General features: G+C 45.0%; 1 protein-coding gene across 7 annotated transcripts in view; it reads right to left on the bottom strand.

Moving 5' to 3' along the window:
* ICE1 (interactor of little elongation complex ELL subunit 1) overlaps positions 1-20,273 on the bottom strand; it is a 58,926-nt gene that overhangs the window by 8,168 nt on the left and 30,485 nt on the right. For 5 of the 7 annotated variants that reach the window (XR_016392588.1, XR_016392589.1, XR_016392587.1 and 2 more), the window contains exons 12-18: positions 19,563-19,972; positions 12,602-17,317; positions 11,903-11,935; positions 11,203-11,371; positions 8,456-8,616; positions 5,428-5,618; positions 3,460-3,566 (exon numbers count right to left, since the gene is read on the bottom strand). Coding sequence is in view for 4 of the 7 variants with exons in the window: in XM_089908663.1 (XP_089764789.1) it covers positions 3,460-3,566; positions 5,428-5,618; positions 8,456-8,616; positions 11,203-11,371; positions 11,903-11,935; positions 12,602-17,317; positions 19,563-19,972 (5,787 nt within the window). In the remaining 3 variants the exon portion in view is untranslated. The remainder of the gene's footprint in view (positions 1-3,459; positions 3,567-5,427; positions 5,619-8,455; positions 8,617-11,202; positions 11,372-11,902; positions 11,936-12,601; positions 17,318-19,562; positions 19,973-20,273) is intronic. The other 2 variants (XM_022581355.3, XM_022581349.3) reach the window with 2 other exon arrangements.

Here is a 20,273-nt window from a genome sequence, read left to right as displayed (position 1 = left end):
CAGAAATCAACCAAGTACTGGCCATTGCAGCCTGACGTGCAAAAACCTGACGTGAGAAACAGTGTTATCCTAGCTTCTAGGCTCTCCTAACACCAGATGGGCCACTTCAAAATTTAAAGCTCTTTGGGGGGCAAAATGGGGTATTCTATACCTTTATACTCCGCTGCGTCTAATGGCATGCAGACTTCCGTCCCCACTCTGCTCCCCTCCCACCCAGGGACCTCAGACAGGGGCTCACCGCCCCCCTACCTCCTGCCCCCCCCCGAAGAGGCCCCGACCCCGTCAGGACACGAGCCGCCTGGAGTAGGCTCTCCCCGTCCTCCACGTCCCCAGGGGTCCAGAGCGATCCAAATGTTCCACAAAACGCTCTTTAATCCATTATTGTTAAGGTAGGTTAGAGAAACCCCATTTAATAATCACATGTAACCATTTCATTTGCTAACGGCGGTGTTCATACCCCAATCCAACATTAGGTAACACTGAACCATTTTGCCAGACAGCCTGTTCCCATGGGGTAAAAATCCAATTAGGATTTACAAATCTGGAGTTAAGAATACAGACAATTCCTTTATTTTATGAATGCCTACTGTGTGACTTTATTATTAAGAAATCACAGTCAACCAAGTTAATTATTTGCTAAATTATTTAGTAAATGTCAGCTTCAGAAACTGCAAGAAGCTTCTCCAGCAGAGTTTCTTCTTAGAAACGGTTCAAACTCCAACTCAGACGGGTGTGCGGGAAGGAAAGCACACACCCACCCCTAAAGCTGCCTCTCAGGATTCCGCCCTGCTTCCACCCTCCCCCTCGGCCCAACCCTGCTCGCCGGGACCCCAGCCCCTGCTTTGCTCGGGGTGGTGGTCGGGGGGGGAGCCTTCAGCGCCAACAGACTCCCAGCAAAGCTCATCCCTGGTTCTCCGGGAACAGCCCAGTGGCCCCTCTCACCCTCCCCACACCAGGCTTTTCACTCACACGAGCTCGTCCTGCCCTGGTCCACCCGCGGACCTCAGCAGGGTTTGCCAGTCCTGAGTCTGCTCTCATTTTTGACATTACACTTCCTTTCTAATTAGCCATCCTCTCAACTAAATTTATTTACTTATATATTATAATTTTATTATGCAGTATTGTTAACTATATATTAATTATACATTATTCCTATGACACACATCATTGTATTATACCACTCCTAATTATGTAAATATACATATATTACTCTAAATAATATATATTATCAAATGTTATAAATTATTTTCTCAAAAGCTATATTTTAAAGACTTAAAGAATAAATTAGTCTGAGTTTGACTAAAACTACCAGTCAGGTTTTCTCCCTACAATTATACATCCTTGTTTTTAGATAAACTATGACCACATTCTTCTTAATTCACAAATGAGTTACTTTTTAAGGTACATATTCAAAAGTATTTCTATAATCTTGTGTGGGTTTGTCTGGAGCCTGAGAATTTGTAATTTTAAAAAAGCTTTTCAGGCAGTCTGGACAATCTGGACAATCAACCAAAGCTGATAAGAGCTAACTGAGGAGGAGAATGACATGTGAGGCCGACCCTCCACCACAGATGCTTCTCAGAGCAGGATGGGGTCAACCACCAGAAACACATCCTCCCACTCTCACTTTCCATCCTGTTACAATCAATAAATACACAAAGAAACAACCACTGCAATGATAACAGCAAAGATCACACCATATTTTATAAGTGTGACTTCAAAAGTATATTCTTCAGCAAATTTCAGATTCTTCATCTAGGTCAACATGTAAGCATTTACAGACCTAACACCTTTCCTAATTTCTTAAATTCTCAAAAAGCATTCTCAATTTGGAATGAATTAGTTCAAAGTATGAACACATTCCTTCTTGAATCCATAAGAGAAGCTGCTACCCAAAACCAGAATTTCCAGACACACACATGCCACCAGCTGATGGCTGAAAATGAGGTCACTGGCCCTTCTGTGTCCTTGCTGCTCCCACTTGGGGCAGACAGTGGTCCTCAGAGCACTGGACCTGAGGCATTCAGGGAAGTCCCCCACTGAGCAGTTTAGTCATCTCCACTTCCACATTTTCATGCTTTCATGTTCTGTATCTTTTTTTTTTTTTTTTTGCGTACATGGGCCTCTCACTGTTGTGGCCTCTCCCGTTGTGGAGCACAGGCTCCGGACGCACAGGCTCAGCGGCCATGGCTCACGGGCCCAGCTGCTCCGTGGCATGTGGGATCTTCCCGGACCAAGGCCCGAACCCGTGTCCCCTGCATCGACAGGGGGACTCTCAACCACTGCGCCACCAGGGAAGCCCACATGTTCTGTATCTTAACTCCAAGTGTACGTTAGGTTATTTCCAGTGAAAACTGTTAGATGTCCACCTTGAAACCAGGTTTTTGTCAAGACCCAGTTTATATATTTATTTACTACAATGTTCCTATGTTTGCATGTAAAATGTGCACAGTGCAGGAATGCAGATACAGTAACAAAATTAGTCAGGGATATTATATTTCTTACTGTGGTCTATTTATAAGACTGACTTATGTGATTTAAAAATTCTCAAACCTATTTCAAATGGTTTTATCTTGGAGTTTTAATTAATCAAACACCAAAGATACTTAAAAGTCATGATAACTATCTCCAAGGATCTAAAGGGCCCTGACACAGAAATAGGCTGAACCTTGTTTTGTCAGCCCCCAAGCAATCAATACATGGCAGATAGAGGAGTCACTTCAAAGTAAAGAGAGCCTTCTAATAATGAACAGACCTCATCACTGATAATGATGCCTGGACTAGAGGGCAGTTTGTCAGAGATGGGGCAAAAGAAGAAAAAATAAGTAAAAATTAAAAATAAAGATTTATGGGTGAAAGGGAGGGAGGGACAGAACTAAATGGCCACTGAGGTCCTCTTCAGATGTGAGATTAAAAAGAATCTATATTTCACTTAAAAGATTTTTAAACAATGATTTTAATTTCTGTTTATTCAGCTTACAATTTACAGAAACAAAATAAAACTAGCTTCCAATTATAGAAGTACATAGTTATCCTTATTGAGTGAGTATGAAAAAAAAAACTGGGGTGCAAGCAGGGATTAGGTATCTACTTACTTTATAAATCAAATTAACTGTAATTTATAGCAATGTATCCAGCAATGTATCCTGGAGTGTGTATACGCAAGTGTGTGCATGTGTGTATATTAAAATTAATATCTGAGAATCAAGAGTTCAATTATAAATAAAATGTACTAACATGAAAAATCTTAAATCTGAAAAAGGTGAATAAAATGTTAATTTACAAAGGAAGAGATACAAAGGAAGAGTAATGAAAATTAATTTAGTGCAAAAGTACCTACTCTCGTGGCCGTAAAGTCAGTTATTATAGTGAAGTTTCAGTCAAAATATATTACACACTTATTCTCTCACCAAGATATCATCAATAACAAGAACAAATTTAATACAACAGACAACTCACCAATGAGCCTCAGTATTGACGCTATGATAATATCAGGAGTGTATGCAATGTTTGCATGTCCTTTTCTGTATTTTATCCACTTATCCATTACAGGCCACAGCTCCTTACTACAAAATAACAACAACAAATATATACATGTATGTATGCATATGAAAGTATGTTCACCCACCATTGTTCAAATATTAAGAAGAAATTATCTTAAAAATGGTCCATAGGAGACAGTGAAGAGGAGGAACTTTTAAAGATGTAGCATTTTTGGCTAACATGAGAACAGACTCTGAAAGCTCACATACTTTCCAACTATTCAGGATCTCTGTGCTTACAGTGGCTTTAAAAAGGCTGCAAACACCCATGCTTGCACCTTTATTCTATTTAACCCTTTTCACAAGGCTTTAGTGTAGAGATGCTGAACAATGTCCCCAAGTCACAGAACTGGAAGCAGTAGAGTCTGGATTCTCACGTGGACCATCCAGATGTAAGGTGGCACCTGCGTTCTAGAAGCCTAGTTTCCTGGGGTGGAGCAAGGACAAACAGGCTATATTTTGTAAAAAGAACTAAACCAGAGGAAATGAACCACACTTTACATGGATTAAAGAAACTAGATCTACTGATTGAGAACAGTGGCAATTCCTCTTTGCTCTCTCTTTTCAAAAATGTATTAACTTCTTACATAGTATTTATAATATCAGCAAAATTAAATACAGACAAATGAAAGGAAAATGTACATTAAAAAACACATTCTCAGATAACTATCACTCTTTTAATTTGGGGTTTTTCCTCCCACAGACTTCTATGCTTGCATGTATGTGAAAAACACAGTCAAAGTGACTGCAGTGCTTAGGAATCAGGGTCTGGAATCGGCCAGGCAGAGATCCTGATATCCAACACTGTCCATACCGCCAGTGGGGGACCGTGGACAAAGCACCTGTGACTGGCACCATCCCTGGTTGTTTCATCTGTCACTAGGGATAGAAGGGCCCCTGCCCCCTGGGCTTCCAGGAAGATGAGGCCCAGGGTAGCCACTCACACATCATTACCCAGACAGCACCGAACAGACTGTCCTGGCACTTTCTTAGTAACAGACTGAAAAACACTTTCGTGTCAGTATATAAAAATCCATGTATAGCTATTTATTCTAATATGGCTGTATCTCATTATATAGACATTCCATAATTCTATTACCTATTATTTGACATTCCGATGTATAATCTTTCCCGAGTGTTAAGAAGGGAAAACAAGAGAACAGATTTCCACAGAATATATTCCTCAAATGTCTCAAAGATACAGACTATTAATCCTTTGGTGAATCCTTTTCAATGTGATAAACCCCTTTAAAACAGCCTTTCTCAGTCAGGGTTGTAAGAAAATTAAGGGTTGTAATTAACTGCAGAGCAGTTATTTGACTACTTTCTCCATTCTCCAAACATGCTGCATAGATAGATGAACAGAGAAAAGTTAATTCATTACATAAAATGGACGCATGAGCGTTAACAGGCTCAGTTCTCTCCTGAAATCCCAGTGAGAAGAGCTGCTGACCCAGAATTTTGAATATTTGTTGCTGTGGGTTTTTCCATAGTATCTGTACATTAAGATAATGACCATTACATTTCAATCTACACATATTCTCTGAGTACCTCTCTTGTGTGGGCACGGCTCTCTCTACATACATACCGGGGGAGGCCAGGGAAACCAAAGTCCCCCCTGCATGAGATTCATTTTCCTTTAGTAATAAGAGGATACAGTGAAAAGTAGTGAAAGGTACCATAAAAAAATAAAGCGAGGGGATGTGGCAGTGACACTGACATTTAAGAGAAGTTTTATTAACTCTTACCCAAATCAAACTGTGCTTTGTAAATGTTTCAGCTGCCTTAAACAGCAAAAATGATTCAAACCACAATTCAGCAATCATTGAACAGACTACCTGACAATTCAAATAACCCAACTTAAGTTAGCAGAATAGCCCTGTACCTTATAATGTTGTCATGTGTCCAAACCCACTTCTGATGGCAGCAGAGCAGATCGATGGCACATATGTACTCCCAGGTGTTATCACTTAGGTCTTCGCCAAATCTTTCACTGGACTGAAATTCTGTTTTTGGACATAACTGTATGGTCAAAAGCAGCTTAGAAACCATGAAGCCAACATCTGCAGGAGCATTCTAGCAAATAAGGTAAAAAAAAGAAAATTCAGAGTTTCAAATATAACATATCTCATGTGGGTGATCTCAAAGAGTACTAACAAGCATCAGTTGAATAATCATTAAATTTTAAAGGACACCTTTAGAAAGTTATTTTGAATAAAGAACTATGTTTATCTTAGCCATAACAACTGTCCTAAAATGATTATACAATGGTGGTCGACAGGCCAGATAAAAAAGCTCCAGGCAGAATGCAGAATCCAGTCAGGTAGGAAAGACACTGCAATCCAGATAGGAATGCAAATTTTCATTAACTGAAATCAGAGAATTAAAATTTTATTAAAAAACAATTTTAATCTTTAAAAAATTCTTCAATAAATTCATTCTGTCATCTTTCTGACCCTAGATATCAGTCTGCTTTTTCCAGAAATTCATAAAATTGAATCAGATTGTACTAGACTCTTCTGTCTGGCTTCTTTTACACCTATGCATGCTTTTTTTGATATTTTTTTCCACGTTCTTGCACGTATAGGTAGCTTGAACACCCCTTTTTACTGCCGAGTAGGAATCCATTGTATGGATATACCACAGTTTGTCCATTCACCTATTGACAGAAATTTGGGTTACTTCCAGGTTTAGGCTGTAATTCATAATGCTGCTTCGGACATTCATGTACAAGGCCTTTTGTGGACATAAATTTGACTTTCCTTGGGTGCATACCCAGCAGTGGATTTATAACTTTTTTCTTTTTTTATTGGGTTTTGTTATTAAAAATGAACAAGGGGCTTTCAATCTTCGCTTATACCTGAAAAAGACTGGAATTAGTTGGTTCTTTAAAGATTAGATAAAATTCAGATGAAATCTATCCACACTTCTTGTATACTAAATTTTTAATCACCTTTTCAACCTTTTAAAATGGAAAACAACTGGTTTATTCCAGTGTTTTACCCCTAAAGCCAATTCTGACCATTTTTATGTTGCTAAGGAACCATTCTCGGTTTCCGAACCTGTTATGAAGCTGTAGGCGGCAGTCTTCTCATTCTTCATGCTCCATCTCCACTCACACTGCCTCTCTCATTCTGAAATCTTGACCATTTTTGCTTTTCTCTTTTTACATTAATCTGAACTGAGTTACCTGTTTTATTAGTATTTTTTAAAGGCAATTTTTTTTGTTGTTGTTCTCTACTTCATTACTATTACACCTCTTAAACTATATTTTTCTTCTGGATTCCTTCTCAAATTTTTAATTTTTAAGATGATTATCAGGGAACTTTACTTATTACTTGTTTAATAATGAAGACATTTAAACTATTTCAATGGGTGTAAGTTTTCCAAAAACGAGAGGTCTTCGGTATGAAGGGTTTTCCTTTCACACCAAATACTGTGATTTCACTTCTGAGTTTCTATTTGTTCACAGATTGTCCAGGACTGTGTATCTCGATCTCCAGGGAATTTTTATAGAATCTTTTAATTCTTTGTCTAATTTTACTGAGTCATTGCCAGAGAATTGAGTGTAGACTCTTTACTTTTTAAAAATTAAGGTCAAATGCATGACTGTTTTTTGCAAATGTCACAGACATATGAAAAACTACAGTCTTCATTCAAGTTTACTTTTTATATTGTTGAATTCTACTAACTCTTTACTTATTTTTGTGCTTCACATCTATTGAATTCTGTAGGACAGAATTTGGAAGTCTTGGACTATAATGGTATCCCCCCCCACCAAGTGTTCTTTTTTTTTTTTTTAATAGCTTTGACTTTATATTTTTATTTGATATGATACAGGCTAAACACACTTATTAAAATTCTACCTTCTTCATTAATCATGTTTTATCATCCAAACATATCTGGCTTCATCCTGAACAGGCCAAAGGAGAAGGCTCCAGTGCACAAGCAGGAGGACCAAGTAGGGACAGAAGTGGCCCTGCAGGTAACCGCGGAGGGTGGAAATACGTGTATGGATGCTCTTCTCACTGCTAAGGGACTGGAATCTGATGGTACCTCACACCAATACACTCTGGTTTGTCTAGGTGGATTGATGAAGAGATGATTACAGACTTGATTTTTAAAATTCCCTAACTTTTTATCTACCAGTAGCCCTTTCCTTTTCTTTTTATAAGAAAATAAAAGTCTAATGAAGAGTCACATCAAAAAGTACTAAAAAGGAAAGCAAAATGACATATAAAAGTCGACTACATGCATAAGCCAGAACTTTTTTAAGAGGGCAGTAATACAGTCATTAAAAAGGGCAGAACAAAGTGAAAGTTAACCCCTCACTGACTTCAATACCTCTTCTTAAAGATTACCACTATCAATTCAGCATCCAGCAATTCTCATTAGAGAAAATCTATGAAGAAAAGAACACCAATCTAGATACTATATTAACATATCAGTCACGAAGGAAAATAAGATAATGAAAGAAAACATGGAACACAATACTTAGAGCAAACACAAATTCCATCAACTGGAAAGAAAAACAGAATATTAGATTCAGAAAAAATCGTAACAGGAAGGAATTGAGATACCAATTTTTTCACTTAAGTACCTACTGTAGAAGCAAATGATGTTCAACTCTTCTGAGCCCTCACATATATACGTGCATGTACAGATTTCATCGCCATAAATTAGTACACAAAAGAAACTTTGTTCAATTAACACAGCACACAGGTCTACAACTTCTCCCAAAGTGTCTCATGCATACTTAATGAACAAAATGCATAAGCTTAGACTAAAATAATATTTTAAAGGATCTAATATGAAAAATAATATCTCTGAAATGCTCACGAACTAATACAAAACCAAATAATAACATTTATATAAGACCTACAAGTACAGTATTACATAAAAAGAAACCTCACCTTCTCCCAATTGAGGAAAGCTCGCAAACAGTTCAAAACTTCTCCTTTAGCGCGTTGCCTGGCTACCAACTGCATTGCCTTATTAATCACCGATTGAGAGATAAATATATCATGCCACATGTTTGCAATGAACAAAGTCAATTTTTCAGACTCTGGAAAATCTATGAGAAAGGAAACAAGATAATAAACCTTTACGTCTGATTAAGTGAATAAATGACAAACTAAGAAGATATCTGAATAATTTCCCCTTGTGCACAGCAGGGCCACCTAAAGCTAAAGGGAGGAAGCCTGACGAGGCCCCAGCCTCAGTTATTTCAACTCTGCTTCTCCATCTCTCCTGCCCATCCCTCCCCTTCCCCCGCCCCCCCAGCCAACCTTTCTCTCTCTTTGGCAAACTTTCTTTAATCGAATTTGAAACACAGTGCATGAGTATACACCACTGTAGAAAAGAGCAATAAACTCCAAAACAAGAAGAGAAGGCAAACCTCCTCTTGCAGGTTCCAGACCCTGCGCCCAGAACCCTCCCATTTGGTGCGTGTCCTTTCAGGCCATGTTTTATGCATTTACAAGACAGAATTCACTTGAAGAACACCTAAGGCTTTTGATATGAAGGGATGTTTTTTTATAAATTATGACTGATAATCCTTTTCTTATGAATACCTTCTCCAACGCCATGGCTTGTCTTTTCTGTTTGTCTAATCAAGTTAATCGAGGCACAGCTTACATACAATAAAATACACTCTGTAAGCAGACAGTTTGAAGGATTTTGACAAATGAACACACCCATGTAACCCCCACTACAACCCACAGATAGAACATTTCCATCATCCCAAATTCCCATGGTCTGACCCTTTCAGTGAATCACTTTGTCCCAAATACAGACAAGCGTGATCTGCTTACTGTCACTTTGCACATGTGTCTTTTCTCAAATACTTATGAAGAGATTTGTAAAGCATGCACCCTTTTCTGTCTGGCATCCCCCTCTCAGCAAAATCCATGTTGCTGCACGTATCACTAGCCTTTTCCTCGTTTGTCTGAGTAGTATTCCAATTGCTTGATATACCACACTCGTTTTTCATTCAACTCCTGACGGACCTCTGTTTCCAACCATGGGCTATTATGAATTAAGATGCTCTGAATACCTGTGAAGTGTATATGGATATGTGGATATGTCTCTATTTCTGTTGAGTAAGTACCCGAGAGTGACATATCTGTGTCATATGATAAGCTGTTTAATTTTATAAGAAGCTGTCGAAGTGTTCCGCAACTGGTTTTATCAGTCAACACGAAGATTCGGGTCTTGTCTGGCATGACGCCACATCTTTTTCATTTTCTCTGTTCTATTTTATCTAACACTGCAGGGTGTATAGAGAGAGGGTATCTCAAAGCATAAATGCACTGTGCTATTTTGATCTGTTACTTTGGAAACCTTTTGCTTATCTGATTATACTTCCTCCTGTCCCAGGACTCCACATGCTGTTCCCTCTGCCTGGAATTCTCTCCCTCACTTTTATCTTCACATCTAAGTTCAAAAGGCACTCCGATGAGGAAATCATCCTCGACCCCTGAGACTCTCTCAAACCCACCTTCCACAGCACAAGTCATTCATTCAACAGATACTTAACGAGAGCATACAAGACATTCTCCTGGGGTGAGGATGTAGTAGGAACAAGACAAACAAAATCCCTGTCCTTAGAGTACACGACCTAGCAGAGGAAAGAGACAGCAAACAAAAAGGTAACAGTGTAACCATAGCAAAACAGAGGGGAAAGCTTCCCTGCAGAGAACCTGTTACAAAGACCCAGAGGTGAGAGCGGGCTGGGTGTGTCTGAGGAAGAACCAGAAATCCCATGTGGGCTCTGCAGAGTCCCTGTTGCCCTGCTTCCTGCTGCCCCTGACTGACAAAACCTGACGTGTGCGCCCCACTGGAAGGCTGCATCTATACCTGGGTTTGGTCACCGTCAAAGCCTTAACACTTATGTGCACCCCGTAACTATTTGTTAAATAAGTCAGTGACTGAAAAAATAAATGAAGTGGGCAACAAACACAGCAGCCTCACTCACAACTCTACAAGTGACAGATTCAATTATCCTGATTTATAAGCCCCATAAACATTATGGTAATAAAAGATTATCAATCTTTGCAATCTAGATAAGACTCTCTGATGTAGCATTAAATTCCATTTGTGTATCACTTTGCTATATTAAAATGTTTCCACTGATGATCTGATATGAAGGAGTCCTATTTGCTCCATTAATAGACTTAAGAAATAGTAGTAAAAGGAAAAGAGAATCAAAGGACAGCCCTCCTTTCCATTTCTCCCTGAAACTCTTCTTTCCATGAGCTTATGAATCCATCTTAGCGTTTCTGCCCTTTCTAGCTAGTAACAGAGCAGAGCGGTTTGTCACTCTAAAATGATTCCATTATCTTGTGTCAACTATATCTGACTCTAAAGTAGATGCACAAGGAATAAAACCGACACGCACTAATGAGAGATACGCTTTTATACACAAGTGGAAATGTATATGCTGACCTAAGTAAGCTTAAGTCACACAAATTCTCCCACTGAAAACCAGGTATGGCTGGGTCTATAGCTAAGGCTCTTCATGCCTTCTGGTAAATGCACAAGATAACATGATTTTAAAAGATACACAGCAATACCTTAGCTGAAAATACAGATGCATATATAAGCAGATAAAAAAGCAACAACCCGTTTTCAATACAAGAATGTCGCCATCTAAACATACCTTCCTTAAGTAGACTGTAGCAAAACAAGCGAGCTCTTTCCAAGTCTCCCAGTTGCCGACAAATACCCACATACACTCTGCAGAGGGCGTGGATGTAATTGTGCTCCACAGACATCTTCTGAATTTTCAGTTCTGAGAGAATAGAGTGAAGCAAGCACTCTGCTAAAGGCTGAATTGGAAAAAAAAAAAAAAAAAAAACGAAAAGGCAATGTACACTGATACTTATCTTCAGCCTACTAAAGACCAGCTAAAAGTTACAAAATTAAGTACCTTTTGGAAAGTTGGAAAGATAAAACGTGCCCTGTCTCAGAAAGTAGAGGACAACACCCACCGTGGTAACTTGCTTTAGCAGGGAAAGCCGTGAGGCTCGGGGAGGAGAGAGCCCATGCCTGTTGGTGTCTGGGGGTCAGCGGGGCTGCAGGGGCCACGGGGCGAGTTCCAGGACACCTGGATGCCTACTGTCACTACCACCACTCCTACAAATGACCACTTTTTGTTTTTTACTAAAATAATCTGTGTGTATGTATTAAATCCACTCATATTCTACTCCCATTCTTGTTTTCTGAACTCCAATGTACTCTACACATTTATCCTGTTTAGATCTTAAAATACTGGGTAATGTTTTCCTCACCCAGGGAAAGGAGCATTAAATAATTTGATACATTCAGTCATTTGAAAATAAACATCTTTCCAAAGTTACCTGTACTGCTCTTTGTGCTTTCTGAAATGCAACCTAAGAAAAATAAATATTTATACCATTGTGATTCCAAGGATGTACAGATAACCGATAAAGCATAATCCATGGGACACTGGAAATCATCCACCCAGTATCAACACAAATATGTAGAAAATAAAAACCGAGGAAAGTCCTAATAAACCATGTAGGTAAATCTGCATAATCCTCCCCCAGCCCCCTTCCTGAAACTAAGTATCTGTTCCTGTTTGATTTCTGACCTACACCAAGGGAAGTGGGGGGAACCCACACACTACCCTTCTGACTCTCAAAATTCTCAAGTGTGTATATAATATCATTCACAGAAAAGAAAGTCTCTATTACATAGCAATTTGATGCTTTGAAGCAAATCATTTTGCGCTTTTAAGCATGCCAGAATCAATGGGAAATATGCAATTTAAGTCCTTACAGGCTTTTTTTTTTTTCCCTTTAAAATTTTAAAGTATTTGGTGAATACAAATTATCAAATCTCCAACATCTTATCACTTCTCAAATGTATAAAATGCTGGCTAGAAATAAAGTACAGGTCCTAATGTTTACACAGGTGACTGCCCATCTCTGAGAATAAACTTCTGTTCAGGGCCACCTCCCCTTTCGCTGACAGGAGACGGCCTCTGTCTGAGGACATGCGATTCCTAACGCTCCCAGAGCAAAGGAGCCACATACCTTTTTTGTTGTGCTAAATTCATAAACAACTTCTTTCTCTTGATCTCTCATCACAGGCTTTTTGGAGATGTTTCCCACATACACATGACTACGAATGACAGGTAACAGGTCAAAGGACGACTCTGCGATCTTCTTCAGAGCCTCCGCTACGGCTCTGTCATAGGACTCCACGGCTTCCTTGGGGCTCAGAGGTGACTGTGAGACTGTACTGACGGCCAAAAGACGACGCCCCTCCTCCTCTGTCCTCACAGCTGCAGCCTGGGAGGGGTTCCTTTGGGGGCTCCTGCTGACACCCTCTGAGGGGGGCTCTGGCTCCGGGGACCCGCTGTCCAGGCGCAACCTCTTAGCACTCCTTGGTGTGCCCGCTGACAGTGCCCTTTTCCCACCTGAACCCTGCGGAGGCTCCGGATCTCTCGACTTATCCTGCGTACAGTCACCACCAGAGCTGCCCCCTGCTTTCACAAAGGCGGTTGAGCTTGAAGTGATGGCTTTGAAGCCCCTGATGGCGCTGGCGGGCCCCGGTAGGTTCTTGGAGTTGGCCGGTGGGCCTCGCGTAAGCTGGATGTTCCCTTTGAGGATGCTGAGGGTGCGGGCCCTGGCGGACAGCTCTGGGTACATGGTGTCCAGGATCTTCACGGAATTCTCCTGGGGTGCTGCCACTGCCGGATGGGCAGAGGCGAACGGGGGCAGGCGGCCGGGCACGGGGACGGCGTGCTTTGGGGTCGCAGCACAAAACTGCAAAGGAGATGACAAGACCCTGTCATTGGCCGGGGCGGTGGACGGGGATGCATGTGGAGGAGAGGAGTGCCCTGGCTCCTCCAGCAAGGGGGACACCATAGGCGACACCGGGATCTCACACGGCGGAGAGATCGGGCCGCGGGGAGAGACGGGTGAGCAGGGGCTGGAACTTGACGTCAGTGGAGAGGCTGGCTGTGAAGTCCTCGGAGGCGTGGCTATCAGAGGAGCCAGCAACGGGGGCAGGGGGGGGCCCACCTCCTGCCGGATCTTACTTAGCGTGTCCGCACAGCAGTCCGCAGGAGTGGACGTGTCGGCGCTGGCTAGGATGGTCTGCGTCTGACTTCTCTGAGTTTTTCCGTTCCCTCTTTCTCCAGAAAATGACGGAGAAACTTCACTCTGAGTAGTCTCCATTCTGCTCGACGCTAACATCTTCACTGGTTTGTTCGTTTGATCTCTGTTTGAAATCTTTGATCGATTCTTATTTTTGCTCAGCGGCTCTAGTTTCGAATTATAGTACGTGTGATCAGAAGGAACCGTCTGAGTCTCAAAGTTCTGATCATAAATCTCAGAGCTAATCCTCACGCTGGGCTTAACGGGTCTATTCCGCAAACGACTTTTATCAAAGTTAGTACTCTGACCGCTGCTTGAAATATCGCCCTGGGTTCCGGCCACACCACTGCCACACTGGGGCTCCTGAGAAGGAGGGCCGGGGCGACCGGTCTCTGGGGACTTCTCCACAGAAGGAAGTGGAATGAAACCAGCTGCCAGCCCTTCTGAATCCGGGGAAACAGGGGCGTCTTCAGGGGCGTCACACAGGATAACCTGGTCCACTTCTGGCATGAGAGCTACCCCGTTGATGATGGTCCAGTTGTCCCCTTTCTCAATGACTAGATTCTGATCCTTATTTATCAGCACGTTTATAACCTCGGAGGTCACTGTAGAGATCTGACACTGAAACGCCACTTCCCCCGGCCCCACTCCCGGGGCAGCGCACAGGGGTGAGGGCTCCGGGGGTTCTGACGAGGCCTCTTCCTTACCATCCACTGGCCTGATCGCATCCAAGTTACCCGCAGATCTGCTCTGCGTGTTTTCATGGCCAGGTCCACCACTAGTGGGAGAACTGCCCCGAGTGTCCAAGCCGGCCGTCGGCAGGGGTGAAGAGGAGCCAGCTGTTTCCAGAGGCAGAACTTGCTCTTTCTCATGCTCCACTGTGACGCTGTCAGGTGCATTTAAGAGCTGTAACTCACCAGCATCCTTCCCACCAGCATCCTCCCGGTCGGGCTGCAGCTCCTGGTGGAGCCTGGTGAGCACCTCAGGCAGTGTCTCCAGGGAGCGCTGAGCAAGCCGCCGCCTCATGTCCCTTAAAGGACAGTCATCTTCCTCCGAGGAGCCGACGCACTCCTCAGAGGTTTCTAGTGTTTCCTCTTCACACAGTTGCTTTCTGTACTTTTCTCCTGATGGTTCACTTTGCTTTAATTCCTTGTTCATCCCTTTATTTAGGGTTCCTTTGTTAGAACATTCTGAAACAGAGTCCCCTGAACTATAATCTCTTAACTGACAACTTTCAAGAAACATCACAACCTCGGACGTGGAAAGTCCGTCTGTCTCGGAGAGTGCACTGAGGCTACAGTCCCGCAGAGCCGAGGTCAGGCACCCCACCTCGAAGGAAGGTCTGGTCTCAGCCGCACCGGTGCTGGCAGCCCCCACGCCTCTTCTGGAGGCCCCGCCAGCACTCTGCTGGCCGCCCTCCAGCCCGGCTTCAGGATCGTTCTCTCCCTCACTGCAGCTTGGCGCGTCACCCTCTTCTACCTCAGTGTCACCTCCGCCTGCCTCGCGGATGCCCGTGTAACAGTACAGGGCACCAGTGAGGCTGCTCTGCGGGACAACATGTTTCTCCTCATCTTTGCTGCCAAACGCTGGTGAAAAAGCAGTCTCTGTGGTGTCTAGAGCTTCAGGAGAAGCACCCCCGGGAGTGTGAGACAGCAGCTGCGGATGCTCCTTTGGGCTGTGCTGTACAACAGACGGGTCCATTGTAACGGCCAGGGCCTCCCCAGAGGCTCTGACTGTGTCTCCAACAGGAAAACCTCTTGACAGCGTCACCTCCATGGCTGGAAGTTTATCCACATCCAGCCTGGACGTGTCCACATTTGTGGCAGGAAGACACGGGCTCTGCTTCTGCACCTCTTCCTGCACTGTGGCTTCCGTCACAACGCCTTGGTTTGGGACCAGGATGTTGTCAGAAGAGAAAGATAATGTACTATCTGTGGGATAATGGGAACTTTCTACTGGTAAAGAACCCCCTGGAGAATCAAAGTCTGATTTTCTCCAGGAGGAGGAAACTCCCAGGGCAGCGCTCTCTATAGCAGCTGCCTCCCTGCTTCTCGGTGCTGTGGGCGCTCTCTCCCCACATCTTGCTCCAGATGGTGTCCGACCAGCCCCACTATCAACGTCTGTCACTAAGGGGGGCTCCCTCCTAGACAGTCTCGAGGGTTCCCATAGTGCGCCCTGCATGGTTTCAGGCCGTGCCTGCTTGGTGATAACTGACACCTGGTTAGGCAACAAGGATGCAGGCACCCTGAATCCTGCAGGACTGTTATCCTCTCCAGCACGTTCAGGCTTGGATGCTGATCCTCTGCTTTCTGAGGACGCCGCCGCCTCTTGTTCACGTTCAGGTTGAGGTCCCAGCCTTTCTTCACCACTTCGCTGTAACAGATCACTGTGGTGCCACAAAGTGCTTTCACCAAAGCCAAAGCCACTCCTGATCAAGCCAGACTGAGGCCCTGCCGACGATGTGAAACCTGACCGACTCAGCGTGAGCTCGACCCTTGGACCTTGCCTTTCATCTGGCCCGCCTCTGGCGGCTCCCGAGAATCCTGACTGCAGGAGTGAGCAGATATCGTTCATGCCCTTCACAAGGGTCGTACACCCCACCTCGCTGCCCCTCTGACCATTAGAATCAGATGCCCCCGACACTGGGCTCAGAGCATGTAAGCTGTTCTCCAGATGGCCTTCTCCTATGGGACACTCCGGGGGCTCAGAATGTACATCTAGCATGGTGAACATGGCAGCTTGTGATTTCTGCTCCAAACGATGCAGTTCGGGAGGGCCTACTTCAGTAGGAACAGATGTTTCAGTGTCATCCTCCAACGCAGAGGGAGTCCGGGGGTGACCGCAGAGAGATGAGGCCACGGGGGAAGACAACTCCTCTCCCAGACTGAGCACCGCGGCAACCAGCGCGGCCCCTGCTGCTCCTGGGGCAGAAGGGTCTCCCGAAATGAACCCTCGCATTGCTTCTCTTTCCTTCTCCAATTCTCCAGACAGTCCCTGAAAATGACCAGAAGTGGACAGACGACCTGATGCTGAAGCGACTCCATCAGTCAGTGTCCACTTGGTCACCTCTAATTTAGGTGATCCTATCACTCTGGGCACTAGGGTTTTTCCTTCAGGTGCGCTGGGCTCATTCGATGGCCACGGGCCCAGGGGAGGATGACACGAGTCTGACGTCCCAAGAGCCGTGCCCTCCTCTACAGCCAGGCCGCTCGACAGCTGCTCAACACGCCCGCTGCCCGTGGCTTCAGGACGTGTCTTCTCCGTCTGCACTGACCCATCCATCTCCCAAGCCTCTCTCTGTCTTCCTGCCTCATCCAAAATGCCTTTTTCTCCCTTGCTCACGAACTCAGATGACACCATCCAGTGTTTCTCATGAGCGGAGGGGAACGTGGCTGCAGATTCTCTCAGGTTTGCTGTAAATGTCCCAAACCCAACCGCTGTCACCTCACTGACTTCCAATGTATTTAGAGCTTGGGTGGCATCGTGGGGTTGGAGCTTTTCCTCCCATGTTCCAGTTCCTTTACTTTTTCCAGATGAGCTAAAACAATCCAGCGATCCTGGTGTATCATCTTCTGAAACAGGCTCAGAATTCCTATGTTGGGCTGAGTCATGATCACTGGAATCTGTACACTCTCCAAAGTAGATTTCCTTAAATATAAATGAATTACATTAATTAGTTAGTAAAACACTACTTCAGTCAACTAAACGCAACTACCAACTAAATGCATTAAAAAAAAGTGTGTGCTTCCTGAAGAATCTGAGGAAAGGGCAGTCCACTCTCTGGACTCTATCAACGGATGGGTAGGTCTCAATGAGCACAGCACTGCTTCACCTTCTTTCCTTAAAGAAGCCGCCTCTCCCCAGCGTTTCCTGCACTCACACTGCTTCTCCCCAAACGGAGAAGCTTCCCAGTTCTACTCCACATGCAGCCTAGGGTTAGGTCTGTTCTCCTAACTTCGAAGCAGGCCTCCTCTCAACTCTGACGTCCCCATTTTCTGGCCCAAAAGGCTTCCGCCTCTAGCTGCCCAGCCCCACCTGCCTTCCCCGGCGAGCCGCAGGCTCTGGCCCAGGGCAGCTCGCCCCAGCGCCAGCCCGGCCATCGCTCTGGGTGTCACCCTGCAGACCCCTCTTGCCACACCTCATGCCTGTGCTGCACCCCGACACCTCTGCCTCCTCCACGGCCCCTGACTCCAGGTCTGCTCTGGAAGCCTCCCTCCCCGTCTTGAGTGGTAGAGACCACACGGCCCCCAGGAGAGCCGGTTCAGCCACCCGTGCCCCCTGGTCTGCGAGGCCCAGGGACTGACGAAGAGTCACCACCGTTGACATGAACTTGCTCCCACTGGAGAAATCCTTTCCTCCCTTGGATGGATGCTAGGGCACCATTACCCCCTGGTTTTCCTCTGCTGTCCTGACCTCTTTTCCTCCTCTTCTGTTTGGCCGCGTCGGCACTGACAGCTCTCCAGGACTGTCGGGACCCGACCCTCTCCTACACGTGCATTCCGGCTGGATGACAGCACACAGCCCCGGGCCTCTGCTGGCCCCCAGGCTGAGGCACCCCGGCACCTGCATCCACCCAGCCTGGCTCTGAGCACCAAGCCCATGGAACGGGGTACACCTCGCACACGCTGCACCTGGAAATCCCGCGCACACCTAGCACCTAACATTCCTACGTTACCTCCCCGCCCAAAGAGGTTCTTCTTCTCTGTTGTTTCCAACATCCTCAACCCCCCAATCGCCTAACAACCATACCGCAGATCTCACGAGACGTGCTGCTCGCTCAACCTCGGGACCTTTTCCAAACCAGTTGACTCAAATGCTACTACTGTTCAGGTGTCAAGAACTGAGGAAACTGCTGATTAAATGACTTCCCGACTACAGTCCTGCCTCCTTCCCGACTCTCCCCTCTCCCTCCCCATTCATACTGTGACTAAACGAAAACTTTCAAGTGGAACTCAACCATTAGCTCCACTTCTTTGGATCCATCGAGGATCTCCCTTTGCCTTCAGGATACAATGGAAAGTCCTTAGGACACACATGGACCTGGGGACCCGGTCTGGGTGAATGCCCCCAGCGTCAGGTTCGCCCTGAGTCCAACACCTCCGTGTAAACAGTTCCTCCATCTGACACAACGCACCCCTCCACGCGCTCGGCCGGGACACCTGCTCGCTGGAGACGCTCCCGCCCGGCCTCCGCCCGGCCTCCTTCCAGCATGAGCTCCGTGTCCAGCTCCCTCCAGCAGCATGCTTCCCAGCAGCGCGGACTCCACCACGGCCGTTATGGGGGCAACCGCCACACAAGACCCCACCAGGGGTGACCACAGCCCATGTCACCTCAGCTTTCCAGTGTCTAGCACCAGGTCCAGAACGTAACAGACGTGCATTATGGTTTCCCGAATGAAGGATGTGACTCAAGGAGTCATTTATCTGTTCCTTAAGCCAAAAAGCATACAAATCTGCTTTGTCAAGACTAACTTCCTAAAAAATTACAATAAACCATTCTGCAAACACACAAAAAGATGATGAATTCATTGCGTGAAGGTGGGGAATTCAGCAACCTAATTGACCTGCATGCTCTATACATAGACTTCCCATCTCTGAAAGACTCCATGTCTATAAACACTTGTTTAATTCACTCATTCCATATCTGTTATGTGTCAGGCACTAAAGATAAGAGTAAGCAATTAAGACACAGGAGACTTACAGTACACTGTAGATTAAAACAATGAAAATGCACCCCTAGTACAAAATGAAAAAAGCCGTATGTGCACGTGGACCTGAGGGCACTGGCCCGCCTTGTTAAATCCTCACTTTCCTCCCTGACAGCTGGTCTGAGATCCCGTAGCAGGATGGACAACGTTGCCACCAAGTAATGCAAATACCAAGTGTCAACTTACAGGTGAGAGTGAGGACGGAAATGCACCCAGGTGTGGGGACGACAGCAGAGGGGGTGAGGGCACCGGGGACAGAAGAGGAGGGGGCAGCTTGAAGAAGTCGACGGCAGCCTGAAGATCTTCATCAAAAGAATGATCATGATCAGAAAAGTCAGCACGGTCATCCTCATTCCTCTGCGTTACAGCCTCAGGATTCCGGTCCTCTTTAAAGACACCATTGTCACGGCAAGCTGATCCACCCGGCCTCTCTCTCCCCGCGTCTTCACATGCAGAGAAGTCGCCCTCTATCTCCATGGACAGCTCTGCCAGGCACGTCTGCACGGCTGAGGTCCTGAGAGGGCTACCCCCTGCTGGAGGGGGCACACCATCCTCCCTGGACTCTAAGTATCTGGGGTTTTCTTTGGCAGGTTTTTCTGTGGAGAAAAAAATATATATAAAGAAAACTTAAAAAGAAAATCCTTATTTTAACAGTTCAAAATGCTTGCATTAAATCCAAGTAGAAACATTTTTAAAAGGCAACCAATCCCTTCCTAAAGAATAACCTATAAGACTTGAACATATTCCACAGAAGTATGCTTCCCTCACAACAAGCGAACGAGAAGACAGGCAGGTGGATGGTGAGATGCCCGTGTCCCACTAGCAGCAGGGTGTCCGTGCCAAGGCACCCATCCACCGCCATGGTAACGGGGCTTGACGATGCCCTCATTCTCTTGG

This window comes from Delphinapterus leucas, chromosome 3 (genome assembly GCF_059928025.1).
Source record: "Delphinapterus leucas isolate spDelLeu-1000000601 "Yukka" chromosome 3, BTC_Dleu_Yukka2, whole genome shotgun sequence".
NCBI classification, from domain to species: domain Eukaryota; kingdom Metazoa; phylum Chordata; class Mammalia; order Artiodactyla; family Monodontidae; genus Delphinapterus; species Delphinapterus leucas.
Note: the sequence above shows the minus strand (reverse complement) of the source record. Positions and strands in the feature narration are given on the sequence as shown.